We start from the raw sequence: 24,688 nt of genomic DNA on the forward strand, positions 1-24,688 counted from the left end.
ATTTGGGGTCACTTATAAGCTGTATTTAGAATAAAAAATTTAACACAAGAAATCTGAAAAAAAAAGTTTCGGAATATTAAAATTAATTCAGTCTTACAAAAATGTTTTTTGTCCCTCCCCAAAATGTTAAAATAAGTAAAACTACAAAATTAGTTTGACAGTTAAAATAAATTTAAACAATAGATATTTCTTTCCCAACTACATGTAGTTAAAGAATTTATTTTAACATTAATAAAAAAAATATCAATCCAAATTTTATTTTATTTTAAAATGAACTCAGTGCTAAAAAATATTTTTAGTCTAGTCAATGTTAAAAAAAATGTTTTAGTTGCAGATTTTCTTTCGGCAGAAGAGTTTATTTAAAAACTTAAACTTGGTCTTAATTTGTAAGTATTTTACCCAATGTTTAAATACATTTTGTGTAAAAATTAGGGCGTTTAATTAATATTAAATGACAATTTGAGTAAAAATTTCTGCCAATGGAAAAAAAAATTGAGTGGCCCGGTGGTCGACATAAATGTCACGTTGGTGTTGTTTCGCCACTGAGGGGCGCTGTTGCTCTATGGCTTAAAAGTAAAACCCTCCGATGAGAAACAGAGTGCTTAGCTTGCCTTCTTGTCATACAAACCAAAAATGTGAACCACCATGTGATCCCCGTGCCAAAGCCTCTGAAACTTAGAAAAAAAAAAAAATCACTCGCTCCAAAAAAGTTGTTCAAATCAGAGGTCATAAATAAAGCACTCTCACAAAACTAACATTGACTCCAAAAATGTTCAGTCTGCTGTCAAAAAAAACAACCCGCACTCACCTACACACAAGCAGACAAAACCTATGCCAGAAACATTGCACGCATGCATGTTCATGTGCACGCACACGCACGCGCGCGCACACAAAGAAAATCTCTTCACTCACCCAAAAACACAAACCCGCTTTGGGCTATCATTTTATGTAGGCATGTCTGATTCATGTGATGATTTATTGGCGTAGATATGCACTTTTATTGAATTTTTTTTTTTCTTTGCCATTGACTTTTCGGAACTCACTTTGAGAAGCACTTGTGCTACATCAAACGTTCTAATGCTAATCCTACATAGCACAACAATAACAAATCCCGCGTACAAAATCGGTCAAAATCCAAAAGAATCATAAAAAAAAAAAAAAAAGAAGAATGCAGCTCGCTCTGCTTGGCAAACCAATACCGTGCATTCTCTCCATACAGCACAAAAACATCAATTTTGTTCAACGGGCAAGAAAAAACAAAGACAATCATCTTGTCGATGGCTCAACTTCATTTTTTTTTTGTGTGTGTGCCACAAATCGCTCACGAACAAGCTTACTCTTGACTTTTTTTGTTTGTTTTTCAGTCAGTCACAAACTTTTCAGCAGGTCTTCAATTTAAAAAAAAAAATCCTCAGACGCACGAGAAGAAAAAAAAAAAATCCACGTCATGCCTTCGCTTTCCACTTGCTTTCTCACATTATAAATATATATAAAGTTTTTTTTTCTTTTAAAAGTGCTTAATAAAAAGAAACTAAGGTTGTTGGGTTCTTTTTTTTTTTTTTTTGTACAAACTGCTCGGAGATCCAAAAGTGTCCTTCAAACAACAATGAATGAGGACCGTCCTTGGAAAACATTCAACTCGTCCACATTAGGCAAAAACTATACAACTACGAATAAAAGAAGACGGACAGTATACGTACCAAACACAATAAGTGGGGGATATTGGGCTGAACTTCAGGATGGGCCTCAAATGCCTGAGAACTTTTTGTGTAAATTTATTTTGACCCCCTAGAAACCTTTGAATGCACAACTGTTCAACGTTTCCCTACTTTTACTGTTTGACACGTAGGAGCTGAACATACAACAAATATTTCATCCAGAACAATTTCCAAGAACGGCCTTGTCTGGTTTCTAAGGGTAGATATGTTCCCAAAAAAAATTGGGAACTAACGGTTTGGAAAATGGATGGGTGCATGGAAAAGTAAAAAAATATAGATAAAAGAAACCTGCAAATAATTGCTGCGTATTCTGGAGTTGACAGAAGGTCAAATGAAGCCGACCTGTTAAAGTTGTCGTGCATTTTGATCCCGAGTGTGACCCAAAATGAAATACTTTTTGTGAATGTTGTATGCAGTCTAGTTGGGATTGCACATATGGATGAGGAGGAGGGGTTGTGGCACATCTGGGGGAAAAAAAAAAAAAAAAGAGCATGCGCGCGCTCTTCCTAATATGGCCGTAGAGTCGTCACGCCATCCGTGGTCGTCTCGCTCGCTTTCTGGCTGGCTGGCGTACCTCGATGGAGAAGGAAGAAAAAAGTGAAGCGTGCAGTCGCGGGAGGCGCTCAGGCGATCATGTACTGAGTGATGGCTCTCAGGGCGTAGAGGAGCTCCGCTTGCAGACGCGCCTCCATGATGAGTAAATTCACGTGGATCTGGCGGAGAGGGAAAGCAGATGACAATGTGGCACATCGTCCATAAAAAATAAATGGTGAGATCATACGTGGGTTCTCATCATTTGGGATTTTATAGGTCGTTTATATTTCATTTTAAGTATTTTTTTTCCCCAAAATTTTGTTAGTTTTAATTAGATTTAGATTTTTTTAACGCTTTATTTTAATTATATTTTTGTAGTAGTTTTTGTATTTTTTTTGTTGTTTTTTTTTTTAATTTGTGTATTCCTTGTGAGCAAGATTAAAAACAGCCATCCCAAATTCAAGTTCAGGTATTGTTTAACACTCTGTAGGAGTATAAAATATATAATTGTTGCTTTTCATTGGTTTTTTAAACAAACGTTTCAGTTAGTATTTTTTAAATTTTTAGTTCATTAACAATTTTTCATTTTCTTAACAAAAATGTTTTTTCAACTTTTCATGATGTTATCCAATTTCGTCAACTATAATATCGAATCATAACACGAACAAGAGAACGTAATTATGTAGAAACTGCACGTGAATGCTGAGGAGCAGACACGAAATTTAAATATTCGTGAGATCACCTCACCTCGTCTTTATATTGAGAATAACTCGAGGAAATAATTTTGTACATTTTGAAGGGGACGATACACACTAAACCACTTTTGCTCAAAGAGAACGCGACTCACCCGCTCTGACGTTTTAAGAGGAGCCCAGGTCAGCGGACACGCCGAACTTTTGCTTGGGTCGGGGAAACACACAACAGCCTTGATGTACACCTTCAACTCTCGCTCCAGGAGCCGGTCCACTTCTCCGTAGTCGTAATCGTCGTACCTGCCGCCAGCCATAAACCATCTTTTGAATCCCGCTCACCATTTCCATGGCGACAACCAAAGAACGTTTGCGCGTGAGGACGAAGGCTGACCGAATTCCCAAAATGCAGTGAATGTAGTTCCAGACCGCCCTTTTCAGCTCGGGGCCGTGCGGCGACGACACGGCGGTGACGCTTCGAAAGCGCTCGTCCAGAAGGTGGCCGATGTCTGAGTACAAGCGGTTGGCCAGCGAGAAGCCGTGGTCCTCCCACGAGTAGTCCTGACGACACACACAAACAGTCACAACCTTCATCCGTCCAATTTGCGACGCATCAGTTGCCATGATTACGGCCTTCCGCTCAGATTGAGCCTCACCTGAACTCGAAATACTTGAAAGTGGTCCTCATCCCGGCGGGTGAATTCCTGGTAATCAAAATTAGGGTCTGTGACGAAGCGCGACGGGTCCGCCAAGTACATCATCTCCTCATCTTCTTCAACATCTGCAAAAAAAAATAAAAATAATAATAATAATTAATAATTATTGATGTCTATTTTTAGATACGTTTGTTAGTTTGGAAAAAGGAATGGATTTGTTTACTGTGAACACATCTTGATCAGTACATTGTTGTATGCTCTCGGTGTTTATGAATAACAGATTCTTTCCATATCATGGATTTCACTTGTAGCGAGGGTGGTCTGGAACCTAACCACTGAAAGTAGTGTAACAAATGCTAATTCTGTTATCCCGTCTATGGCGTTTTTCTCCGTTAGCTTTAAGATAACACACAGTCATGAATGTATGGTGTTTAAGTCTCTTTTGGTTTTATGTATTCAACTGGTTGTGACAACCAAGCAGCTACTAGCTCATGTTGAAATGTGTTGAAAGCATGTGGGACGGTGTCAAACTATATTTAGTTTTAAAAAGGCCAATCTGTAGTTGTGTTGCGCAAAAGGCAGATGGCACACGTGTGGTGAAGGAGAGCGTTGGTGTTGTTTACCGGCTTGCTGCAGCGCTTGGGCGTGTAGCAGACGCTCTTCTCGCTTGTCTCGCTCCTCCTGGGCTCTGTAGATTCTCTCTTTTAGACACAACACGTCGCTATTTGAGTCCAGAGACTGACAAAAAAAAAAAAAGAAAACACACAAGCACAAGGTGAGCTGTGATTGATTGACAAGCTGTAAAAACAATGCTATCAATTTCATCTGCTAATGGAAGTAAGATCATGTCCACTGCTTGGATTGACAGATTCAACTCAATAGATTTGAATATAGTCGAATAGTTCAATAATTTCAGTAGATCAATTCATAAAGTAAAACTCATAATATACTGATCGGCTACGCAGACAGCAAATCTCGAGACCAAAGACGTATTGTAATTTTAATATGACCTCTGTAGTATACGCAACGATGAAAGCCACAATTTTGTTGCCATCTTGTGGCATCAATAGACAATTACATCAAATAGCAAGGCAGATGACTTTTTCTCCAACAATGTAATTTGTCAACGTGTTTTACCCATCTGCGTGTCAGTTGCTCGGCCGCGTTGTCAAGCAACTGAGGCCCGTTGGGGTTGCCGTTAGCAGCGTCAAAGGCGCAGAAGGTGGGCGGAGTGCCGTTGGGAGACTTGCTCGTGGGCGGCGGGTGGCCCGAGTCGGCGTTGGAGCCGAACACGAAGCTGCACAGCGAGTGGCAGTGGGCCAGAATCACAACAGCCTGAACCAGCTCGGCAAGAGACCAGCACGGTTCGCCGCACTTAAGCAGCGTCTGCGGGAACACAAGTCGGACGTGGTGGTGAGCGGCCAGTACGCGGGTGCCCAGGTACCGATAATAATCATGACAAATTGGAGCGTTTTCGTTCACAAATCTGCTCAAATTACACTGGTCAACAGCAAAATTTAATTTGAGATGGCTTTAACAGATTTTTTCAGCTGATTTGGAAAATGTCTACTTTTTTAATAGCACATCATGTTATTAAAGATACCTATTTTTTTTCCCATTTTTCTAGTCTTACCTCTAAAAGCTTGTGCAACACAGATATGACCACGCATTATAAATCATTTCCTTGTAATGCATTATTATTATTATTATTATGAAAACCTGAAAAAAATAGGGACAGGCAATGAACTCACCAATTAACATTTGTCCCCCCCAAAAATAAATAAATAAATAAATATTACTGCAGCAATTATACTGCATGTCTTCCAGTTGGCGCTACAGTGGCGTCTTGAGATTAAAGTGCAATAAAAGTCAATGTTTTTGGAGATACGAATATTGTCCAACGTGGCTGGGACAATTGTTTTGGAAACAAGAGCGCACTTCAGACTTCTGCCACTAGATGGCAGCAGCAACCTTCACAAAATCCGGCCGCGTCAATTGACTTCCGGTTTCTTTGCAGTGAAAAGACAAAACCAGTCGATGGAGCTAATATGCCATTATGCTTATTTGCCAGTTGACCCTCAGAAGAAGAAGAACCAGAAAGACAACATTAATTAGTCACATTTGTGCTCTCACCGTCTTGAGTTTGGAGGTTATGTGAAGTGCAAATGTAGTGACTGTTTTTATACAGAACAACAATCTTGAGATTTTTTAAAAAATTATTATTAAATAAACACCCCCAAATGTTTTGGGAAATATAACCCCGCCTAAACAAAAAAAATGAGAGATGAAAAATTGGCGACAGGAACAATGAAGCACGCATTTTTCCCCCTACCTTGATATGCGAGCAGGCGGCGAGCCAGGGCTGGTGAGCGAGCACCTTGTTGATGTGGTCGAGCAGGCGCAGACGCGGGGGGGCCGCCTCCAAGCCCTGCAGCCATAGGGGGTCACCGCCCAGTCGTAGGAACTGGGCCGAGTGCAGGTAGACCAGATAGTTACAGTGGTGGCGCGCCGCCGCCTATGAAAAGCAACAAAAGCTCAAACGTGTTGCATTGGTTACGCATCAATTTTTTTTTGCGGCCAAGGCAGGAATTGGTTGGTCACTCATAAACCCAACGACAATTAAACACTTGTACTAGACTTGCAAAAATGAATGGATTCATCAACAATTAATCAAATCTCAACTTAATTGACAACTATATTGATAATTATTAATCTTTTCAAGACGTTGTTCAAATTCAATTTTAGCCTTTCAAAAGTACGCTTTCTGTAGTGCGCCATTATGGCTAAACGATTATCTTTGTGGATTTTCTTTCCCCAAAATTAGACATTCACGAGAATCTTTTACTTTGGAAAATAATCAACGTTTTTGCCTGTTTTGTGAGATGTTACAGACCAAGCCAATGAATAATAAGCATTTTCTGCACTGTCAATTTGAAATAATGTCCTGATTTGACTAATTAGTTGATTTAAAACAAAGAAAATAAACATATTGACGACTAAAATAATAGTATTTTTAGTTAGTTGCAGCCCTCATTTGTACCCGAAAATAATATGCAGTTTTAATTATTTAGGTGGTATTTAATGTCATGAATGAGTTAACTCATTCAATACCATTGACGGCTAAATACGTCTTTTTTTTTTTTTACTCAGCTGGTAGTTAAGTCCAAAATTACAGAGAGCATTTTTTTTCATTTAAAAACACATCACAAACATTTTTCATTTTTCAGGGGGACTGGAGCTGTTTTAAAGGCTATCTCCAGTCACTGTTTTGAGTCACGAGTATGGTCACGGAATGAATCGAACTTGCATCTCAAGGCACCCATGGATCATGATGATAAAATCACAGTCATATTTTAACAAGTGGACTCGACCTATGACTCGTTTCCCCTCATATTCTGCCTTTTACTCTTGACAAGGCACTTTTATGTGCTTGAAAATGCATGCCATTATTTTTCAAAGGAATATAGGCCAAAACAGGTAACACCGGCCGTTGACGCACCATGATGGCGATGTAATGGCGGCAGGGCAGAGGCAGGGGTCCGTCCATGTGCAGGATGTAGTGCTGCGCTCGCAGGAAGCTCTCCAAGTATTGCGGGTGCGAGGCCATCTGCTGCGATACGGCGTCTACGCTGCCGCGGCCCGGCGCCGTCCTCATCAACAGCAGAGACGCGCGCTCCTTCTCCTTGCTCACCATCGCCTGACCAAACAATCACAGACGAGCAAAAGTACTCAACACTCCGCAATGATGTGCAAGTACACATCGGATTGAGAATTATGCAAGTATGAAAAACACGCAAAGTTCCAGTCGTTGGAGGCACTCAAATGAAATAGCAAACAACTAAAAAAAAGCCCGACTAGAGTCGCACAAAATAAACTTTTGGGACATAAACACAAATGCACAAATGCATGACATGACGGAAAAAAAAAAAAAAAGACTCTGGTGAAAGTATAAGTTCTGATTCAACACCTGTACTTGAGTACAAGTAAAATGTACAGACTCTGAATTGTACTTCAGCACAAAAGTGAACATTATTTTCCAATGAATAAAAGTATTGCTTTGGTGCCTGTTTAAGTCAGTTGAGGAGTTTTATTGAGACAAAAGTAGCACTTTGCCACCATTCTGCAACATCTGAGCAACAAGGAACTACGTTGACGTGAGTTGAGGAGCTTCGTTTGGACATAAATAGTGCTTTGCCACCATCTTGGCACAAAGGAATCATGTTGAATTGAGTTGGGTGGCTTCATTTAGACAAAAGTAGTGATTTGCTGCCATTCGGTTGCGGTATTTTGGGGCCAGGAGACTATGTTGAAGGAAGTTGAGGGGCTTCAGTTACACAAAAGCGTTACTAAAGGCCAAGGAAGTATGTTGATGAGAAGAGCATTATTTATTGAAAATAAAGGGAACAGGGAATGACAGTAAGAAATACAAGAATGAATAAATAAATAAGCGTCGCGATAGAAATAAGGTCAGAGCTGGAACAGTTAGTTAGTGTTTGGCTTCGGCACATTATCGATGAGCTATGTCCTGCGTACCAGCGACATCTCGTGACAAGCAGAACAATTCACCACGGGTGACAATTACACAAGAGTGGCATTGTGTTTAATAAAACAGATTTCACAATAACTCTACGTTGATAACTAATGTGGGGCGAGTACACAGTGAATCCCTGTTAAATTGTGGTTCACCTTTTTTATACCAATACAAAATCGCGGATTCTACAGTGTATCGCTGGTCCATTATTGTAAAAGCTAAAGTTGTTGACGTTTCATAATTAGCATGCCGTCTACTGTATGCTAATTTCCATTAACCTGCCTATGGCATTATCACATTGTATGCTAGCATTAAGCTAGCAGGTGAAAGTGCCGGTTTTGTAGATAAGAAGTTGGTGCCTGACGCCAGCGATAAGCTCTGCTTGTATTTGAAGCTGCTCTATTTGTCTCAAAGCAACACTTGTTGATAAATCACCCTCTCATTCATGCTAATTTCTGTTATGCCGTTTCACATGTTAGCGCTAGGCTAATTGACGTTTGAAATAATGGTTTGGTTGAACATTTTGGTGTTTAAATATGCAATATGCAATTAATAATCACTTGTTTTATAGTCAACATCAACTGGGAGTAACAAATAAACAGATTCCAACTTATTTGGAGAACTGTGAGAGCAAGACACTGAAAAGTAAGGGCTACGATAAGAAGTGTGTTTTAATTAGTTTAATTAAGTTTGAAGTGTGAAGGAGAGGTAAAACTATTTCTGAAAAAAAAGAGAGAAACCAGTGTGAATGTCAATAAGTAGTTTGAGTGGCAGTCTCCGAAATGCGTGTGTGCATCGCCACTCCTCGTGTCTACACACACTTGGCGAGGGAGTCACGCTTTTAATTTGCAGCTTGCAAGATCGTTGCTTGGACTCTATTTAGGTCAAGAGACGAAGCCTATTGAGGAAATATCATTTGGAGATATGCAGTGGTTAGCGTGGACATTGCCTCAGTGGATGACTGTACTGTAATACATCGTTTATCGATAAAGGAATATGTGACATGAAGGGAGAGAGGGAAAAGAAAAGCACGCATTACAAATTGCTTGTAGAAATTATTCATGTTTTTTTTTTAAACTGGCAAAGTGAATTTAGATTTCTTATTGTCCCATGATGGCAATTTGTGATCATCATAATATGCCACCGGGGCTTCCATTCAAATATGAAGATTTACAAAGCAACGTAAATCAGTGCTTGCGTAGAAATAGCTATGAGACAGAACACAAAAGCAAAAGGAAAAGCAACGGCAAATAAAATGGCATCATGTGATTCATTTTTTTTGTTTGTGATGACTTGGGCAACGTGTTTTGTCATTTCGCAAGTAAAATGTGTCGGAGGGGAAGTGGAGTCACAGCTGACGGACAAAAGTCTCCTTTTATGTGAAAGTGAAACTTCAAGCTGCCTTTTATGAGAAGACATGACAGGATGAATCATTCCTCCCTTATGTGTTGAGCACTTAACTCATTCACATACCTTTTTAAAAACGTAGTCCCCGCCTCCCAAAGACGTATTTATACGTCTTAGCCTTTTCTTTTTGTTTGATAGCTCCGTGTTTTTATAGCAAAATCAGTCATAATACAGAAAAATGCTGGGATTGAGGGCTTTTCCTCTTGTGAAAATGCCTGGGATTCAAAATTGTGAATCCAGAGAGTAACCGATACTTGTGACGAATATACAGTGAATCTTGCAGATTTTTTCAATAATTTTTTTTGTGGGTTTTTACAGTATAAGGGAAAGGTTGAATTTAAAGTTGCCACATGATGCCAGGAAGCAATTAACGCTGCAGAAGGAGAAGCAGCACGCAATTAACTTTCAATGCCATTGGCGTGAAATATCGTCAACAGGAATCCTACCGAGGATTGCCACTGACGCAATTGAGGTCAACTACATATTTTTTTAATCGGAACGTGCGGGGAAAAGTTTCGGCCAACTGTGGTTTGATCATTTCACTGCGAAAGTCGCAAAACAAAGCTGTAACTATGACCAGCAGATGACAGCGTTGGATAACCTTTGGATGAGATGTGGCTGCTTGTGAACATTCCGGATCCGACATAAGACGAGCAAGAAAAAAAAACCAAAACATTTTTATAGTTATCAGTTTGACAGTAACCTTAACTGAGACCAACAAAACAGTTTGCTCTTATTTGGACAACTATGTAATTCTTCTTTTCATTTCGAAGTGATGTTATTCTGTCTTGAGAATAGCTAAGCACCACGAAACCAAAAATAAGTGTTTTGATCAACCTAATTTTTATTTATTGACATTTGACATGGTGTCCCCATATCACCGATTTTTTTATATATATATATATATATATTTTTTTTTGTCCAGGCAGACAAACAAAGACGGTGCTTCATAGCTATTGGCTGACAACAAACAAGATGCCGACAGCAGCACTCTCGAGGACAGACACACACCTTATTGTCCTGTCCACTCATCTGAATTATTTTTTTTCTTTTTTAAAAACACCCGCATGAAAAGGAGAGAGAGAGAAAAAACCCATTGCATGTGGGCGGATAGCGTTAAAAGGAATGAATCATCATTTAGGAGACGATGGGAGCTATTACAAAGCGCATTTTTGTTGCACGCAGTAAACAGAGAGACGGAGGAGGGCATGACCGCCGAGGCTTTTTGTGCACACAAATGCCACAGCAACTACTGTACACACAAAGACCGCAACCACAGCACAACTACAGCTGAAACTTGCAATTATTTTTCATAATAGATTCATTGGTTAATTATCTTTTTGATCTACGACATGAATTAAATAGTGCACTAGTAGGCCAAAAACGCCATAAAATGAGAAGAACCTCCTATAAAAAGTCGCAATCTGCGAGAGCTTTATATATTCTGCAGGGCTGGTATGTTGTGGGGGAAAACAATTTGTAAAATAAAATCAAGGCCATCACTTGACAGTCAAAACCAAAGGAGGAGCGGCGAGGTTGTTTTGTTTATTGATCAGGGAGGTTTTTTTCCCCTGCTGCTAGGAGGGAAGACGAAAAAAAAAAAAAAAGAAAACGAGAAAAAAAAAACGGGATTCAAAGTCAAAGGAGACAAAGACGACGAGTATAACGGACATGATGAACACACAAAGAAAGCAAACAAAATGGCTTCTCCGGGCGCACATGTGACATCTTGAGTCGTGTGTGTTTTTGTGGGTCAGAGATACAGGAGCAGGACATTCAATCCGCATGCCGATTGCATCCAAATCACGCGGGGGCGGGGGGGGGGGGGGGCATGAATTCATCCGGAAACACACGAGCTGCTTTTGGCCCGTGCAACCTGAAGTGAGCTCGGCGGTGGCGCAAAACCAGTCAAAGAGGGGGCGCAGGACGACAACAAGGAGGGAAGGGGACGAAGATGGGAACAGGAAGAAGAGACGAGAGAGAAGAAGAAGCAGAAGACAAAACTGTACTTCTGGGTGAAGAAAAAAAATTCAAGCATAGGATTGATTGAAGCCTTGAAACATGGGGGGGGGGGGATTTGGTGTGTTTATTCAGTCTCTGATATCCTGCATAAAGACACAAACACTCTTTCAATTTCTTATTGGTAACAATAATAGTTTTTGTCCATGACTAGTGCCACTTCTGGTCTACTAGTACACAGTATACTAGTAAATTACTGTGTTGTGATAGTTACGCTACCAGACCCAAAGAGTAGGCCCGTGTGACTCTCGTAGCCTCTTTCTTTTCCATAAAACCGTTTGAGCGTTAATTCTCTAACCTTGCGAGCTACCTTAAGGTTCATGTTCTCGTATGCCAGTTCTCTTCACTACTACTAGTCATTCAATTCGGGCATACTAATAGGACAACCACATGTTACTAGCGAGGCAAAACTACACTGGTTGTATGTTACTGGTACTACTAGTGAATGGCTAAATGTTATTTTCCGCAACTAGTGCTACTTTTGGTTTAATAGATTGCTATTTAAGTACAGTACTGCACAGGTCGAACTAGCAAGCAAGTGTCATGCACTATTAGCCTCATTATCAATTAAAAAATATTAGACAAATAGCTTGGCACATTTATTTTCCAACCTTCATAAGCATCTTAAGGACCACGTACTACTACGACCGCAATAGTAAGATGACATAAAATTCTACTAGTTAACATCGAACACTAAAATTTCTCGTTAACATTTAGCGCAAGATTCTTCAACCCTGTTCCTCGAGGGGGAGATGACCTGCCTGTTTTCCATCTCTCCCTGCTGCCATACACCCGATTGTGGTGATCAGGATCGTTAACTCGCTCCTGCAGACCTTGTTGACTATCTGATCATTTGAATCAAATCAGATGTGATACAGCAGGGCGAGATGGAAAACAGGCAAGACACCGGCCCACGAAGAAAAGGATTGATTAACCCCTGATTTAGCACTTCACTAGTAGCAACTTAATAGTGAGGAGAATGGGTATACTAATATGGACCTTCAGCTGGATATTAATAATTTGGAATATATGTTTGAGCATTCATTCCAAATTTTAGCTAAAGAGGCTAGTGTGGGATATATGCCAACTTGTTGGGTCCCGTAGTATTAGCGCAGCCCAGTCCTTTACTAGAAAGGTTTAATTGTGTACCAGTAGGCGAAAAGTAGCACAAGTAGTGGAAAAAATTCTGGCAAGACAATTTGTGTTCTGAATTGCCTTATTGGTGACAATGAAGAGTCTGCGAGAGCATGGATCTTACACTAGGTATCAAGGATATTAAATAAATGCTCAAACGGGTCCAATATTAAAAAATGGGATGTCATGGGGAGGAGCAAGAACAAACAAAACTCTGCTGCAGGGTGAAAAAAAAAAAAAAAACTTACCATCGGATGAGATGGAACCTTGTAAACACGAACTTCACTCACTTAAACTTATTTATTTATCTAATTTATATATTTGTCTATATTATTGTTGTATTGCACTGGAGAGGGGAGCCCTCTAATCTCGTTGCACACTTGAGTACAATGACAATAAAGGGATTTCTAATTTCTAATTAAAAAAAAAAAGTAGATTTAGCATTCGTTCAAATTTGCCTTCTGTGCTTGATAAATGTTTTAATTTGATGGCAACGAATGCCCTTTCTCCAGCAAATCCTTCAATGCTCTCACATTCCTCCTGCCTGTTTTGCTCCATTTCATCTGCAGCAAATATGTCTCTCCTCTTTTTTTGGACTACTTGAGACAGCGCCCCCTCGTCCGCCGCGAAGCGAACAGCAGCGGCGCAAGAGAAAAACAAGTTTGATTGGCAGTCCTCGTTGAGCAGCAAAAAACATCACAACGTTTAAAAAAAAAAAAAAAAAAGTGACGCATTGCAATAATCGATTTGGATTTGAAATGCTAAATTGTCACCATTTGGCTGAGGCTGCGACAACATTGCATGTATTCACTTGTCACTTTTCAAACCCAAATCTCGGGCTGACGTCATCCCCCACCTCCAGTGAAGCTTGTACTTCATCCATTTCAACACACAAGCAAACTCCGTGGTGCCTTGTTTTGCCACATGATTGTCATCATTTGCACAAAGTATAATAAATCAAATTCAAACTAATTATACAATTAAGTCACATAAACGCGACATGTATTGGTAAGAGTGACGAGAAAGTGGCTTTATACTGTAAACTAAAGCAACCACTCGCAAAGTTGTTTGACGGCTTTTCAAATATTCAAAAAATATGTGGCTGGGTATGTAAAAATCCCTTAGTAATGTAAAGTTTTTATTCGGGTAATTACATTTTTTTTTTTTATTTTACTTTGTATGTTACGGCAAAGTTACCAGGCCAAATTTGACGTAAATGTGTTGACAAAATGTCGGTTGGTTAGACGGCCGGGTGCAAAAAATGATATTAAGATTTAAAATGTAAGAGGACGTTTTTGAAGCCCCTGAGTAAAATGAATGAAGTTCCGCTATGGTGTTTAGCCGTTAAGTGCTCCCGTAACTTAGCCGCCTTCGCCTACCTGTTTCTGGACTCTCTGGCACTGGCTTCTGAGAGGATACTCCATTTTATTCGCGCAGATGATCATTTTCCAGTCCAGTGTGCAAATTACATGGACGCGGTTGTGTCTGGTGGGCTCCCCGCCGGGTGCTTCTTGTAACAAAAGGCGGAGGAGGAGGACAGGAGGACCGGAGGACCGGAGGACGGAGGCCGTGTACGGCGTTCTACTGCCCTGGCAGACTGGTGCCGACCGAACCCGGCGAAAGCTGCCAGCTCGAGAACTGACAGCTACAGTAACAGTGTGACCAATCACAGCAAAGGAGGGAAGGGCGAGATGGTTGATCGGGTTGCCGGACAGCCAATCACGGTGAAAGAAGGGCGGGCGAAACGGCGCTTCCTATGACAGCCTGACCAATCACAGCGAAGGGGGCGCGGTCGAGGTTTGCTTTGAGATAATGGTTTTATGTTTATTAATGTTGCTTAGTTTTCTATCCTGTGCGTCTTGAATGAACTGTCAACACGATGTTTAAATTATGTGCGCGAGAAATAAATATAGATTGGATCAGAATAGCCAATTTCAGCGAAGAAGAGACGGAAAATAGCGGCTTTGGCAACAGCGTGACCAATCACAGAAGGAAGGGGCGGGTGCTCTGGCGGTTCTGGCGTCAACGTGGCCAATCACAAGTCAGCTGAGGCCGGTTTGGCTGACGAGGGCGAAAGCTAAGGTGCTAAAACGCCAACGACAAACAAGTGCACACAAGGAGTCGGGATATATCAACATGACCTCTATTTGGGACACCAAGCTTGTTTAAAAAAAAAAAAAAAAGGAATCAAAACAAGGAGGGATTTTTTAGGCTAATTGTCGTTATCAGTGTTGCGTGCAATAATTGAAAAATAAAGCACACAACTATAAAGACCGTGCACATTAAGAGTCACAGTGCATCTATTTTAAATATGATAGGCTTACAACAATTCACAACATGAAACTTGCACGTTTGCCTCCGTTTGTCTTTATGAGACAAACATGGATGCATGTCAACAACTAAGTCTTTGATTGGATTGGTTAAGCTGCCTTTTTGCCACAGAAGGGCTTTTACAGGGTCACGTGTTTGTGGATCCACAATATAAAACTCTGCAGTTGACTTTAGTTAATTGAGAAATTTTCTACATTAGTGATGAGCGAGAAGAGCTTTTACTGTAATCTGCTGTGCAATGAAAATACAAGAACGTTACTACAAAAATAGTATCTCAATTGTTGAAGAAACTTTGAGGACTGGACAAAATGTCTTTAAAAGAAAAAAAGTCTCTAATCCTATTTTGGGCTCACCTTGACCACAGTAGACAGAAAAACAAAGATTCCTGGTTAATAAATTCTGAAGCACTGAGATTTGAGCAAAGAATCAAGCACTACATTTCCTGATTCTAATTGGTAATCAAATTTGAATTAAAATGCGACACAGACTGGAAAAGTCACGGAAAAGCAATAGAATGAAGACATGCAGTGAATTTTGTCTTATTTTTTTTTAAAGAGAACAGTAAGTAATACAAAAAGTATTGAAATAATAAATAATCTAAAAATCACGTCAAAAATCACAATCTAACGTTTACTTAACTCTTTTAGTGCATTATAGGTTTCATCCTGAAATTCCACCCTGAATCATCATACCCCCAACTTTTTGTGAGTAATATATCACTACAGTTGTTTATTAGCATTCCTTTTGGACTGAGCCAGTTGTGACGCTCTCGATGGCGTTCCTCAGTCCACTTCTCTTGATGAATAGGAGGATTGTTCTTAAAGCGCTGGGCATAACAGTTTTAAATCATGTTGTTTTCACACGCTTGCAAAAACAGGAGTCACGGCATCGCTCCTGACCTCAAGCGTGTCCATGTTGTCGTTTTTAACTTAAAGTGGTCATACTGTGCATTTTTTTTTCTTCATGGACAATTTCAAGCAGTTCTCAGGTATCCTAATAATATGACCTCAGAGGTGGCAAAAGTAGTTACCATCTCTGGTAAAAGGACTGATTCTTCTCCTGTACTAAAGTACACGTACACCGTATACAAGCGTCAAATTTCCATGATGTAGCTACCCGCTTTAAAAGTCTCCTTAAACGATAGTCTCACAGAAGGCAGAAGTACAACTGAAAGCAAAGAACCTGCAGGGTGATAAGAGGAAGTGTTTATGCAAAATTAAAAAATATTCCATTATTTATCATCGTACATACATACAATATCCCCTGAACCGCTCCTGGCATTGCACTGCAAAAAACCCCGGAATGGCTTCATACAACTGACTCACTGTTAGGTAGCAAAAGAAGCTCGATGGAAGGGGAAAAAAACAAAAACAAACAACTTAGCAGTCACATGCGACAGCGACAGAAAGAGTGAACGAGTGAGTGTCCACCTTTATTAAATTACTCGTGGCTCTGCGCAAACATCATGTGGATCCTATCGAATAGGATGGCCGAACCGGTCTGAACAAGCAGTTAGGAAGCATCTGCTGGCAGAAGAACTCGAGGTGGGCGGGGGGGGGGGGTTCAAATGCTTAATACCATTATTCGCGGTATTGAATTGAGAGTTGGGAAAAATCCTCAAAGTTAAGATCTGTGCATTTTCCCTTCATTATGATCAAGGTCAGCACAGGCCCAATTATCAGACGATACTAAGCGATTATCCTGTGGTGTTGATTACAATAAGTGTTGTATTTTACCCTTCTAGAACTCAGAAAACAGGCAAGGCTGAACTATCGTGAATTAAACCTGTCCAATATTTCCGATAGAAAATCCCTCAGACAATGCGATTGCGACGACGAACGGAAAGCAGCCAATTAAGCACGGTACATGCGTACCAACAATTACGCTAAATTTAAGCATCATGCTTCTGATCAAAGGTCTGTAAAGGCCCGATTATCGAGTGTTTAGAGATTATCCTGTGTGATTATCCCCTAGCGTTAAGTGTCATATCCCCCTTCCGAAAGCAGTCAATCGTAATTGATAAATCCGTTCGATATTTCAGATCACAAATCATGTTAGGTCAGCACAGAGTTCCGCAGATATCTGGTTTGGCAGAAGAGATTTGTGATTATTGAAGTTATCGTTAAGTGTTCTGTCAGTCATCGTGATTACACGGTACACCCCCCCAAAAATAAAAATAAAAATCGTATTTTTCTCCTTGTCAGGTGGAGTCTTCCATATTTGAAATTTCATTTGAGATATATAAATAATGTTGTATTGTATGTTAAAAATTGTTACGCACCAGCCCATTTGTAATCCAACCAAACCAAATTTTGGTTCTTTCTTTGTATTTTGTGGCGACTCAAGCAGCAGTCAATTTTAAATTTCATGTTGGATTACACTTTCTCTTCTTAAATGCAATTTAAACAAACACTTCCAGTAGCTGGAAAGGTGAAGTCGAGCCTCAGTTTATTGGGTACCAACAGGTGTGAACTTCCAACTAATAAAAGTTGTGCATGCGTGTGAATGTGAATGTGTGTGTAACCTTGAGTGAGCTATCAGGTTACAATGTAAATAGCGTGTATAACCTGCCTGTGTGTTGCACGGTTGTCGCACTAGGATCATCACAACAGCATATTCATTATTGCAAGTTGTAATCATGTTTTAACAAAACTAAAATATGTGTAAGGAACATATGCTGAATAGTGGATTTCATCCCAAAAAATTTAATAGTTGTAACAGGTTTAGAATTACAGCAACAGTGACGCTAACTTTTGAGAGCCTGTCTGTGGCATTAAGGTGTTATTTTAGCGAAAAGCGAGCAGATTATTTTTTTTTGGGGGGGGGGTTCAACTATATCATATTTTATTTTCCTTAGTTGAACAAGACGTGTTGCTGCTGCGTGTTGTAAGGTAGGAGCAGTTGTTAGGTTTATGATTACAGCAACAGTCCTTTCTGTTCGCCCACCTATGGCTTATCCAATTAGGTTAGCGATATGCTAGCAAACATTTCTGATATGGGTCATGTTTATTTGTCTCTTTTGTGTTATGCATCAGTTTTACAGTAAACTTAAACAGGAAGCAAGCACGCTCGACCTCTTTTCTTTTGTTCAAAGTGATGTTACGCGATACTCTCTCATTTTTTTGATAGCAACAGAATAAAAACAGGCGCTTATCAATACTTTAAAAAAACTGTGTTTTAACAAGCCTAAATGTTTTAGGGCATCAGAGTGGCAAAACCAGCAATCATTTTTGTAATATGGTTACAAGCGGTACAGATATTGGATGGATGGATGGATGCTCTATAGCGTTACTTTCCAAACAAGGGTTGACTTTTTACACGATGATGAGGTGGAGATAACTGAAAATTGTTTCATTGGCTTTATTAGAGCAAGGTCTCCAAAGGCTACGAGCCTGAGGTGACTTTGATAGCGCGCAGCCAAAACAGCCTGGATAGTGCACTTTGGCCCATATACACAAGATGGAGTACTAGATTGATAAAAAAAATAAAAAACAAACAACAAAAAAAACTTGTTCACAGCTCCTAAGGATACAAAATTCAACATAATGGTGTCTAAAGGCATCTTGTGCGTTTTTGTCACAATTAAAAACACATCCCAGGTGTATTCATAACACATCAGTGGCATGTTTTTGTCAATATAGCCAAGGAGCAACTTCTCCGAGCAATCGAGTATGCACCGCTGATCACAAGCTAAAACAGTCAGCTAATGCTAACGTGTACGTCCATCAAAACTCAATGACACTCTGCTTACCTTCTAGCTTTGATATGAAACCAAAGCACCGGTTGGGGACATTGTAACATTTCCGACAAAGGAATGTAGCCCTGCGCTCACTTGAAAGTAGCTCAGGATCTTCACCCAGCCTAGCACAAGGTGATCGTGTAATGAGTGAGGAAACTCAGCGTGGGAGGGTGGTGATTATGTAAATCAGCCCCACTGTTAGCTAATATTTTGGTGGGGATGAACTCCAGAAAGCCAAGCCTTTATGGCAAAAAAAAATAAAATAATTACCTTCCCAAAATAAGGGCAGTTTTAGGTGATACTAAACGTCACTGGAGGCCAAGAGCTTTGTCCATAAAGTTTGCAAACTTTTTCGGCTGACCCGGCTCAAAAGGTCTAAGGACAGAAAGGTCCATGCTTCTCAGGGTTTCGGTCAGTGTCCTGAGAGATAAAGAAAAACAATAAAAAAAACACACTCACTAAACTTCATTACTGGCATCATCTGTACAATGTAGTCCAGGGGTTCTCAAACTGTGGATCTCCAAAAAAAACTAGTGATAAATAATTATGCGCAGGGCTTTTGGGTGATCTGTGATTATCAGCACTTGAGTTAAAAAAAATAAATACCTACAAATGTCAACTATGCAAGGGTCCACTGTACTTCTATTTTTTTCCAGAATAAAAATCAGAATAGTACACGAGCAGATGTATATTAGAAATTCACGTTCAAATATGGCTTTCTTATCTTGTTGAATATATTCAACATCAAAAGAGTGTGGCAGCCCTAACAGGGAAAAAAAAGTTCACGATCACATTATAATGTGATACATTTACCGTTAATATGTGATAAATGGGTGTCACGTTATACGTTCTCCTTATAATGTGATCAATTTAACATAACATGATGCATTTGACTAAATGTAAGTGTTGTGTAAAAGTTTGACTTCGGCATTCTGTAAACCAAAATGAAGCTATTCCTTCCAACTCAGGTCATTGATTTGGCCAAGAATCAAAAGCTACTCACTACTCTTCTATAATACGGTTAAAATAATAAATTCATACAAAAAAATAAAAAAGGCCAAGTGTTCAAATAGATTTAAGATTAAAAAAACAATTTTTAAAAAATTAATAAAAAAAAAACAAAAAAAAAAAAAAAAAACACCCACATTTGAGTCCGCCGGTGACCTGAACCGGAATGAATTTCTTTGCTCTGTTTTGACAAACTCGGAAGTCAAACTTACGACATGCTAGCGTATCTCTCTCAGGGCGTTGAATTGATCGCAACTGGAATTCTCTGGCTGTCGAAGAAGACATTTGGCCTGTCATTCGAGTAGGCTCCATCAGGTCATGCAACAAGGTTAGGACTGACCAGCCTGACTTGGTGTGGAAAACTCAACTATTTATGCTCCAAGTCGGAGGCACGTCCCACCAACCCGAAGAGTACATTTCATGCAAAATGACCGCCATTAAGACGCCTTCCCGAGAGGCCTCTGCAAGTCAGAAAGTGATGGTGGAGTGGAGTGGCGCTACCTGTCTGTTATCAAGACTTTTGTTGTTTGTACTGGATGAGAGGCGAAACGTCTTTCTAAGACAACCAGAGCAGCCCAGGTGTGATTGATTGAATACAGAGAAAGAAATGACCTGGATGAATGAGAATATCCACAAGCATCTGACAACGTATCAAGACAGATGAGAAATGCGTCACGCTAAAATGTGAAATTCATTGCGTTAAAACTGATACTGAGCTTTTATTTGCCTTGGGATTTTTAGTTTAGCATATGTTAACCTCCAGCCTATTGCGCCGTTTGTAGCCCTCCATGGAAAGAGTTTGGACATCCCTGATTGATGTTTACACATGGTGTTTAATTTGCAGTAGTACGTCTTTGGAATTTATTTGATTTTTTTCTGGACCCAAAGAAGTTTGAGAAGCCCTGCCCAGCTCTACATTACATACGGGCAAGTGCAGTAGAGCAAGTGCGAGTCCATGTGCAGCTGTCTGGCCAGTTCCAGCTGGTGGTTGTCCATCAGCTTGTCATTGACCACCACCAGCAGGGCTTTGCCGGCACCCAGCGCCTCCAAGCAGCTTCCGGCCCCTGACAGAAACAAGATCCACATTCCTCAGCGTGTCCACGAGCCCACCGGCAAATTCCAGTTTTCACTTCAAATGTCTTGCCAACATGTTTTAATGGGCGGTGTGATCGTTAAAAAAAATTAAAAATACAGGAGTAAACATGGACACACGGACTGTTAAGTTGGAATCAGAACCTGACGGAGTTGTTTTCAAATTTGATCACCTTCTATGGGAATAAACTGGGAATTTACAATGTTGAAAGTTGGCTGTTGACCACTGCTGGGCGTTTTCAAAGGAGAACGGCCCATTCTCAGCATTTAGAGCATTTATGACTGATCTTTCAAGACTCACAGAATCCTGCAACAATATAAGCTCCAACAGTACCAGAAGAAAGATTAGACTCTTGTCTTTCAGCCCCCAATTTTTTTTTTTAATGTTTTCCGTCCTTCAGTAATCAGCAGTGGAACATGGGTTGGCTTCACCCAAAACAGCTGTTCTGTTCCTATCAAGCAGACCTGTGACTGTGGCACTAATGTTTAGTATCCCAATTTAGTTTTTAGCACTTGATGTGTTGGGTAAAGCAACCACAATCCCCTTTTGTTGTGGCATTCTCTAATTTGTTCTACTCATTATAACCCTTCAAAGGATATGTTTTAAACGGAGGATCAATAAATCAATATAACTGGCAGAAACAGAGGACCCCAAACCGTTTTTTTTCTGAGGGTCCAATGGAGCTGTGGGCCAGCTTCGACTGTTCTTTGTCAACAGCCATAAATAAATTAATAAAATAAAATAAAAATCTATACATCCTTGCTGAAATGCCTAACCTTTGTGATAAAACATAAGTCCAAGATTAATTATTTCCAAACATAATAATGTATGTCACACAAAGCTGTCATTTGAGCAGATGTGTGTGCTCTCTTTATATCCACTCTACATTCGTAGTTGCATTTGACTGCAATTCTAAGTGTGACTCTCTTAAGAAAATAACTTTTCAAGTTATTTGGATAGAAAATGAACATGAGAGTGTACTTGCCCGCATGGCTGATGATGAGGTCTGCCTGTTCCATGTCCTTGGCTATGGAGTCTTTGAAGCGAAAAACCTCCAGGGTGACGTGGGGAAAGTTCTGCGGGTCTGGGAGAGCTGATCCTCTTCCCACCTGGAGAACCAAACGCTCATAGCCACGATACTTTAATGCCTGGTGGAAGAAAAATAAAGCACTGGTTTATTCTTTGGAATACTATCCCCAGCATATGGGTGACCAAAAGCCATTATCGGTATTTTCTACTCCTTGGTTTGGCCAGGTAGGTTCGTTACATTCTTTCATTCAGTCATAAGGTGTTTAAAAGAACAAACAGGAACAGCCGTTACCTGGAGGAACATAAACTAGGGAGTATTCACAATGACACAACAGATTACTATTCACTTGTTGTGGCATGTTATAAAGGTGTAAGTACGTATCCCACGTGTGGTTATCCCTTGTTAAACCGGGAAACATACACTTACTGCGTTGAATACTGTGCTGTACATGCAGCATACGTAATCAATAAATGTCCATTGTGTTTACGTGCGCCAATTAGTAATCACCTGAACGGCCTCGGCGGATGTGATTTCCTCGATGAGATCGTCAAAGCTTGTAGTTCCCACTGTAACAAACACAGACTTCATCGCAGCTCCCACGTTTTTTCCTGCCTTTTATATCTCAAACAGAGTCATCCATGCAGGAATTCTCACTGCGCACATCTGACAGCCACTTCCGGACATGCCACTGACGTCACAATTCAGAACATAAAACAATGTGCTGCCTCAAATGGTTGGAGGCGGAACTGCAGCAGATTGAAAACGAAACGGAAGCCAATTTCAATGCTAATGAGTAGAGAAAGCAGCTTGTGCCTTTATTCGATTGAATTGTGAGGCACCAACAAACCAAAGTTATTTAAAACTATTGGGAACACTTGTGAAAACTGTTTATGCCGAGAAACGTCGGCTCATTAACAATGGCAACACAGAACTTTCCTGGAGTGAACAAGCTGTAATGTCTTATTTTGCGGATCTGATCAATGACTTCATTGATCGCAAATTAGGATATTACAACCCATAAAATGTAAAATATCTGTCCTTCCGATCAGAACCGTGTGAAGTATTTTACCTCCATTACTTGTGGTTCTTTTGTCTTACTAGTAAACCTTCCTTTTAAACTGAGTTGCATGAGTAATAGGCCCAAGTAGTAGGATGTCACAAACTCGTAGCGCCCGCCCCCCCACTCCCCACAAGAATATTGAAGAAATGCGCTAATGGCTTTTAATAATTTGCTATCCCGGATATTCACTTCTGGGTCAACAACAAGTCAATTTGGCATACTCGTACAATTTACCTATTTTTTTAAGTGTACCATGCACACCACTAGTGATAAAATGCTAGTTAACATCTGCCCCCCCACCCCCATTCATAAGAGAAGAGCACATATGTCAACAGGTTTAGTTTTGCATCACTAGTAAAATGCAGTTATCCTACTTGCATTCCAAAGTTGTCCTACTAGTGATGGAGTATGCTAGTACACTAGCCTGATACAGAATATCCTTTATAGGGAGGATAGTAGTAGTGAATGACATAGTTTTAGTTGTATACTTCACTAGTAGGCCAGAAGTGTCACGAAAAGAGTGCTACTTGTAAGGCATAGCCGTTCTACTAGTGCACAAATTGTCGATACACAAATGCCCTGGAAAGAAAGGGCAGCGCCATGATTCAAACACAGAACCTCAACTGTGAAGTTGATGTGCTACGCTGTTTCACCTCATCGCATATATTGACTATTTGCCGTTATCATTTGCGGATGTAAGCAGATGTTAAAAAAAAATAATAATAATTAATTAAAAAACAAGGATGACTTCTAGTGGAAGAAGAAGCAAGACACCAGGCTGCACCAGAAATTGTTTTAAGGCTCTGTTAAATTCTCATCTTAATATAAAAACAAAAACACAATATATACTTTTGTAGCCGGATGTCACCAAAGCAGAAAACTAGTAAAAAATTAACTGTTTAAAACTGGATACGCACATCGTTAGGTTTTTAATAAATATTGATACTAAAAAATAAAATAAACTGAAAGCTTGTTATATCCCCTCAACAAGTTGTAGCTGAAGTTTTTGAATGACAACAATTGGCCAAGTTGAAATGATGACAAGACAAAATGTGCACGTCGAGTACGCGCTTGTTTAGGTCCTTCCGCAATCCTTTTCCCGGCACCGGAGAAAAGCGCACAATGAAGACGGCCGTCCATGTGATCTGTGCGCTCGTGTATCCAAGGCTGCGTACAATTCGTTCAAAACACGGCTCCTTTTACAACCTCAAAATAACTGCATTAAACATTTTCAATTTTGAGAATATAGATTTCAAGATTTGACAATGGCCTTTACTGCAAAAAAAAATAAAGAGTTGGTTCAATACAGTCCAACATCCTGTCAGTGTCAAAATTTCCTGAAGCAAAAAAAAAAGGGAACATTGGAAAACATTTTTGCAGTATATAGGAAGCGCAACTTAAGTGTGCATGCTTAAAATTCAAAAATGTTTTCAGAAGAAGAAATAATGATGTATGGAAAGACATTTTAAGCACCCCCCGCCCCCCCCCCCCCCACATCCTTGAGATCCAGCTTTAAGGTCCATGTAGTTGACCAAGTTGTTTTAGTGCACCGAACTGCCACATAATTGAGGACAAAGAGTGTACAAGGAACTCAAGGATATCAAATAGCTTGCCATTTGAACATTTAATGTACATTCTTAAAATCCAGCTGGCGGTCCATGTGTTAGATCACCTTTAACTCATTAGCACGACCAGTTTGGCATACTAGTAGGACAACTACATGCAGGTAGTGTGTCAAA

The 24,688-nt window shown here is 40.0% G+C and overlaps 2 protein-coding genes across 2 annotated transcripts; both read right to left on the reverse strand.

Annotated features, from left to right (window-relative positions):
• Window positions 1-957: 957 nt before the first annotated feature.
• Window positions 958-14,236, reverse strand: sesn4 (sestrin 4). The gene is made up of 9 exons (XM_088295087.1): window positions 14,068-14,236; window positions 7,097-7,294; window positions 5,930-6,112; window positions 4,735-4,983; window positions 4,221-4,335; window positions 3,598-3,722; window positions 3,336-3,502; window positions 3,100-3,244; window positions 958-2,431 (listed from the first exon to the last, which is right to left on the reverse strand). Exons 1-9 carry the CDS (start codon window positions 14,131-14,133, stop codon window positions 2,342-2,344), a joined length of 1,338 nt encoding a protein of 445 aa, XP_088151213.1. The 5' UTR covers window positions 14,134-14,236; the 3' UTR covers window positions 958-2,341.
• Window positions 14,237-18,355: 4,119 nt separating this feature from the next.
• On the reverse strand, window positions 18,356-22,587 carry LOC148338636 (UDP-N-acetylglucosamine transferase subunit ALG13). Its single transcript, XM_088292901.1, has 4 exons — window positions 22,397-22,587; window positions 21,845-22,007; window positions 20,692-20,830; window positions 18,356-19,178 (listed from the first exon to the last, which is right to left on the reverse strand). The coding sequence occupies exons 1-4, from the start codon at window positions 22,475-22,477 to the stop codon at window positions 19,067-19,069; spliced, it is 495 nt and encodes a 164-aa protein (XP_088149027.1). The 5' UTR covers window positions 22,478-22,587; the 3' UTR covers window positions 18,356-19,066.
• Window positions 22,588-24,688: the final 2,101 nt, after the last annotated feature.

Source organism: Idiotropiscis lumnitzeri, chromosome 4, assembly GCF_059441095.1.
Source record: "Idiotropiscis lumnitzeri isolate Australia: NSW breed Sydney's pygmy pipehorse chromosome 4, RoL_Ilum_1.0, whole genome shotgun sequence".
In the NCBI taxonomy this organism is placed as follows: Eukaryota; Metazoa; Chordata; class Actinopteri; order Syngnathiformes; family Syngnathidae; genus Idiotropiscis; species Idiotropiscis lumnitzeri.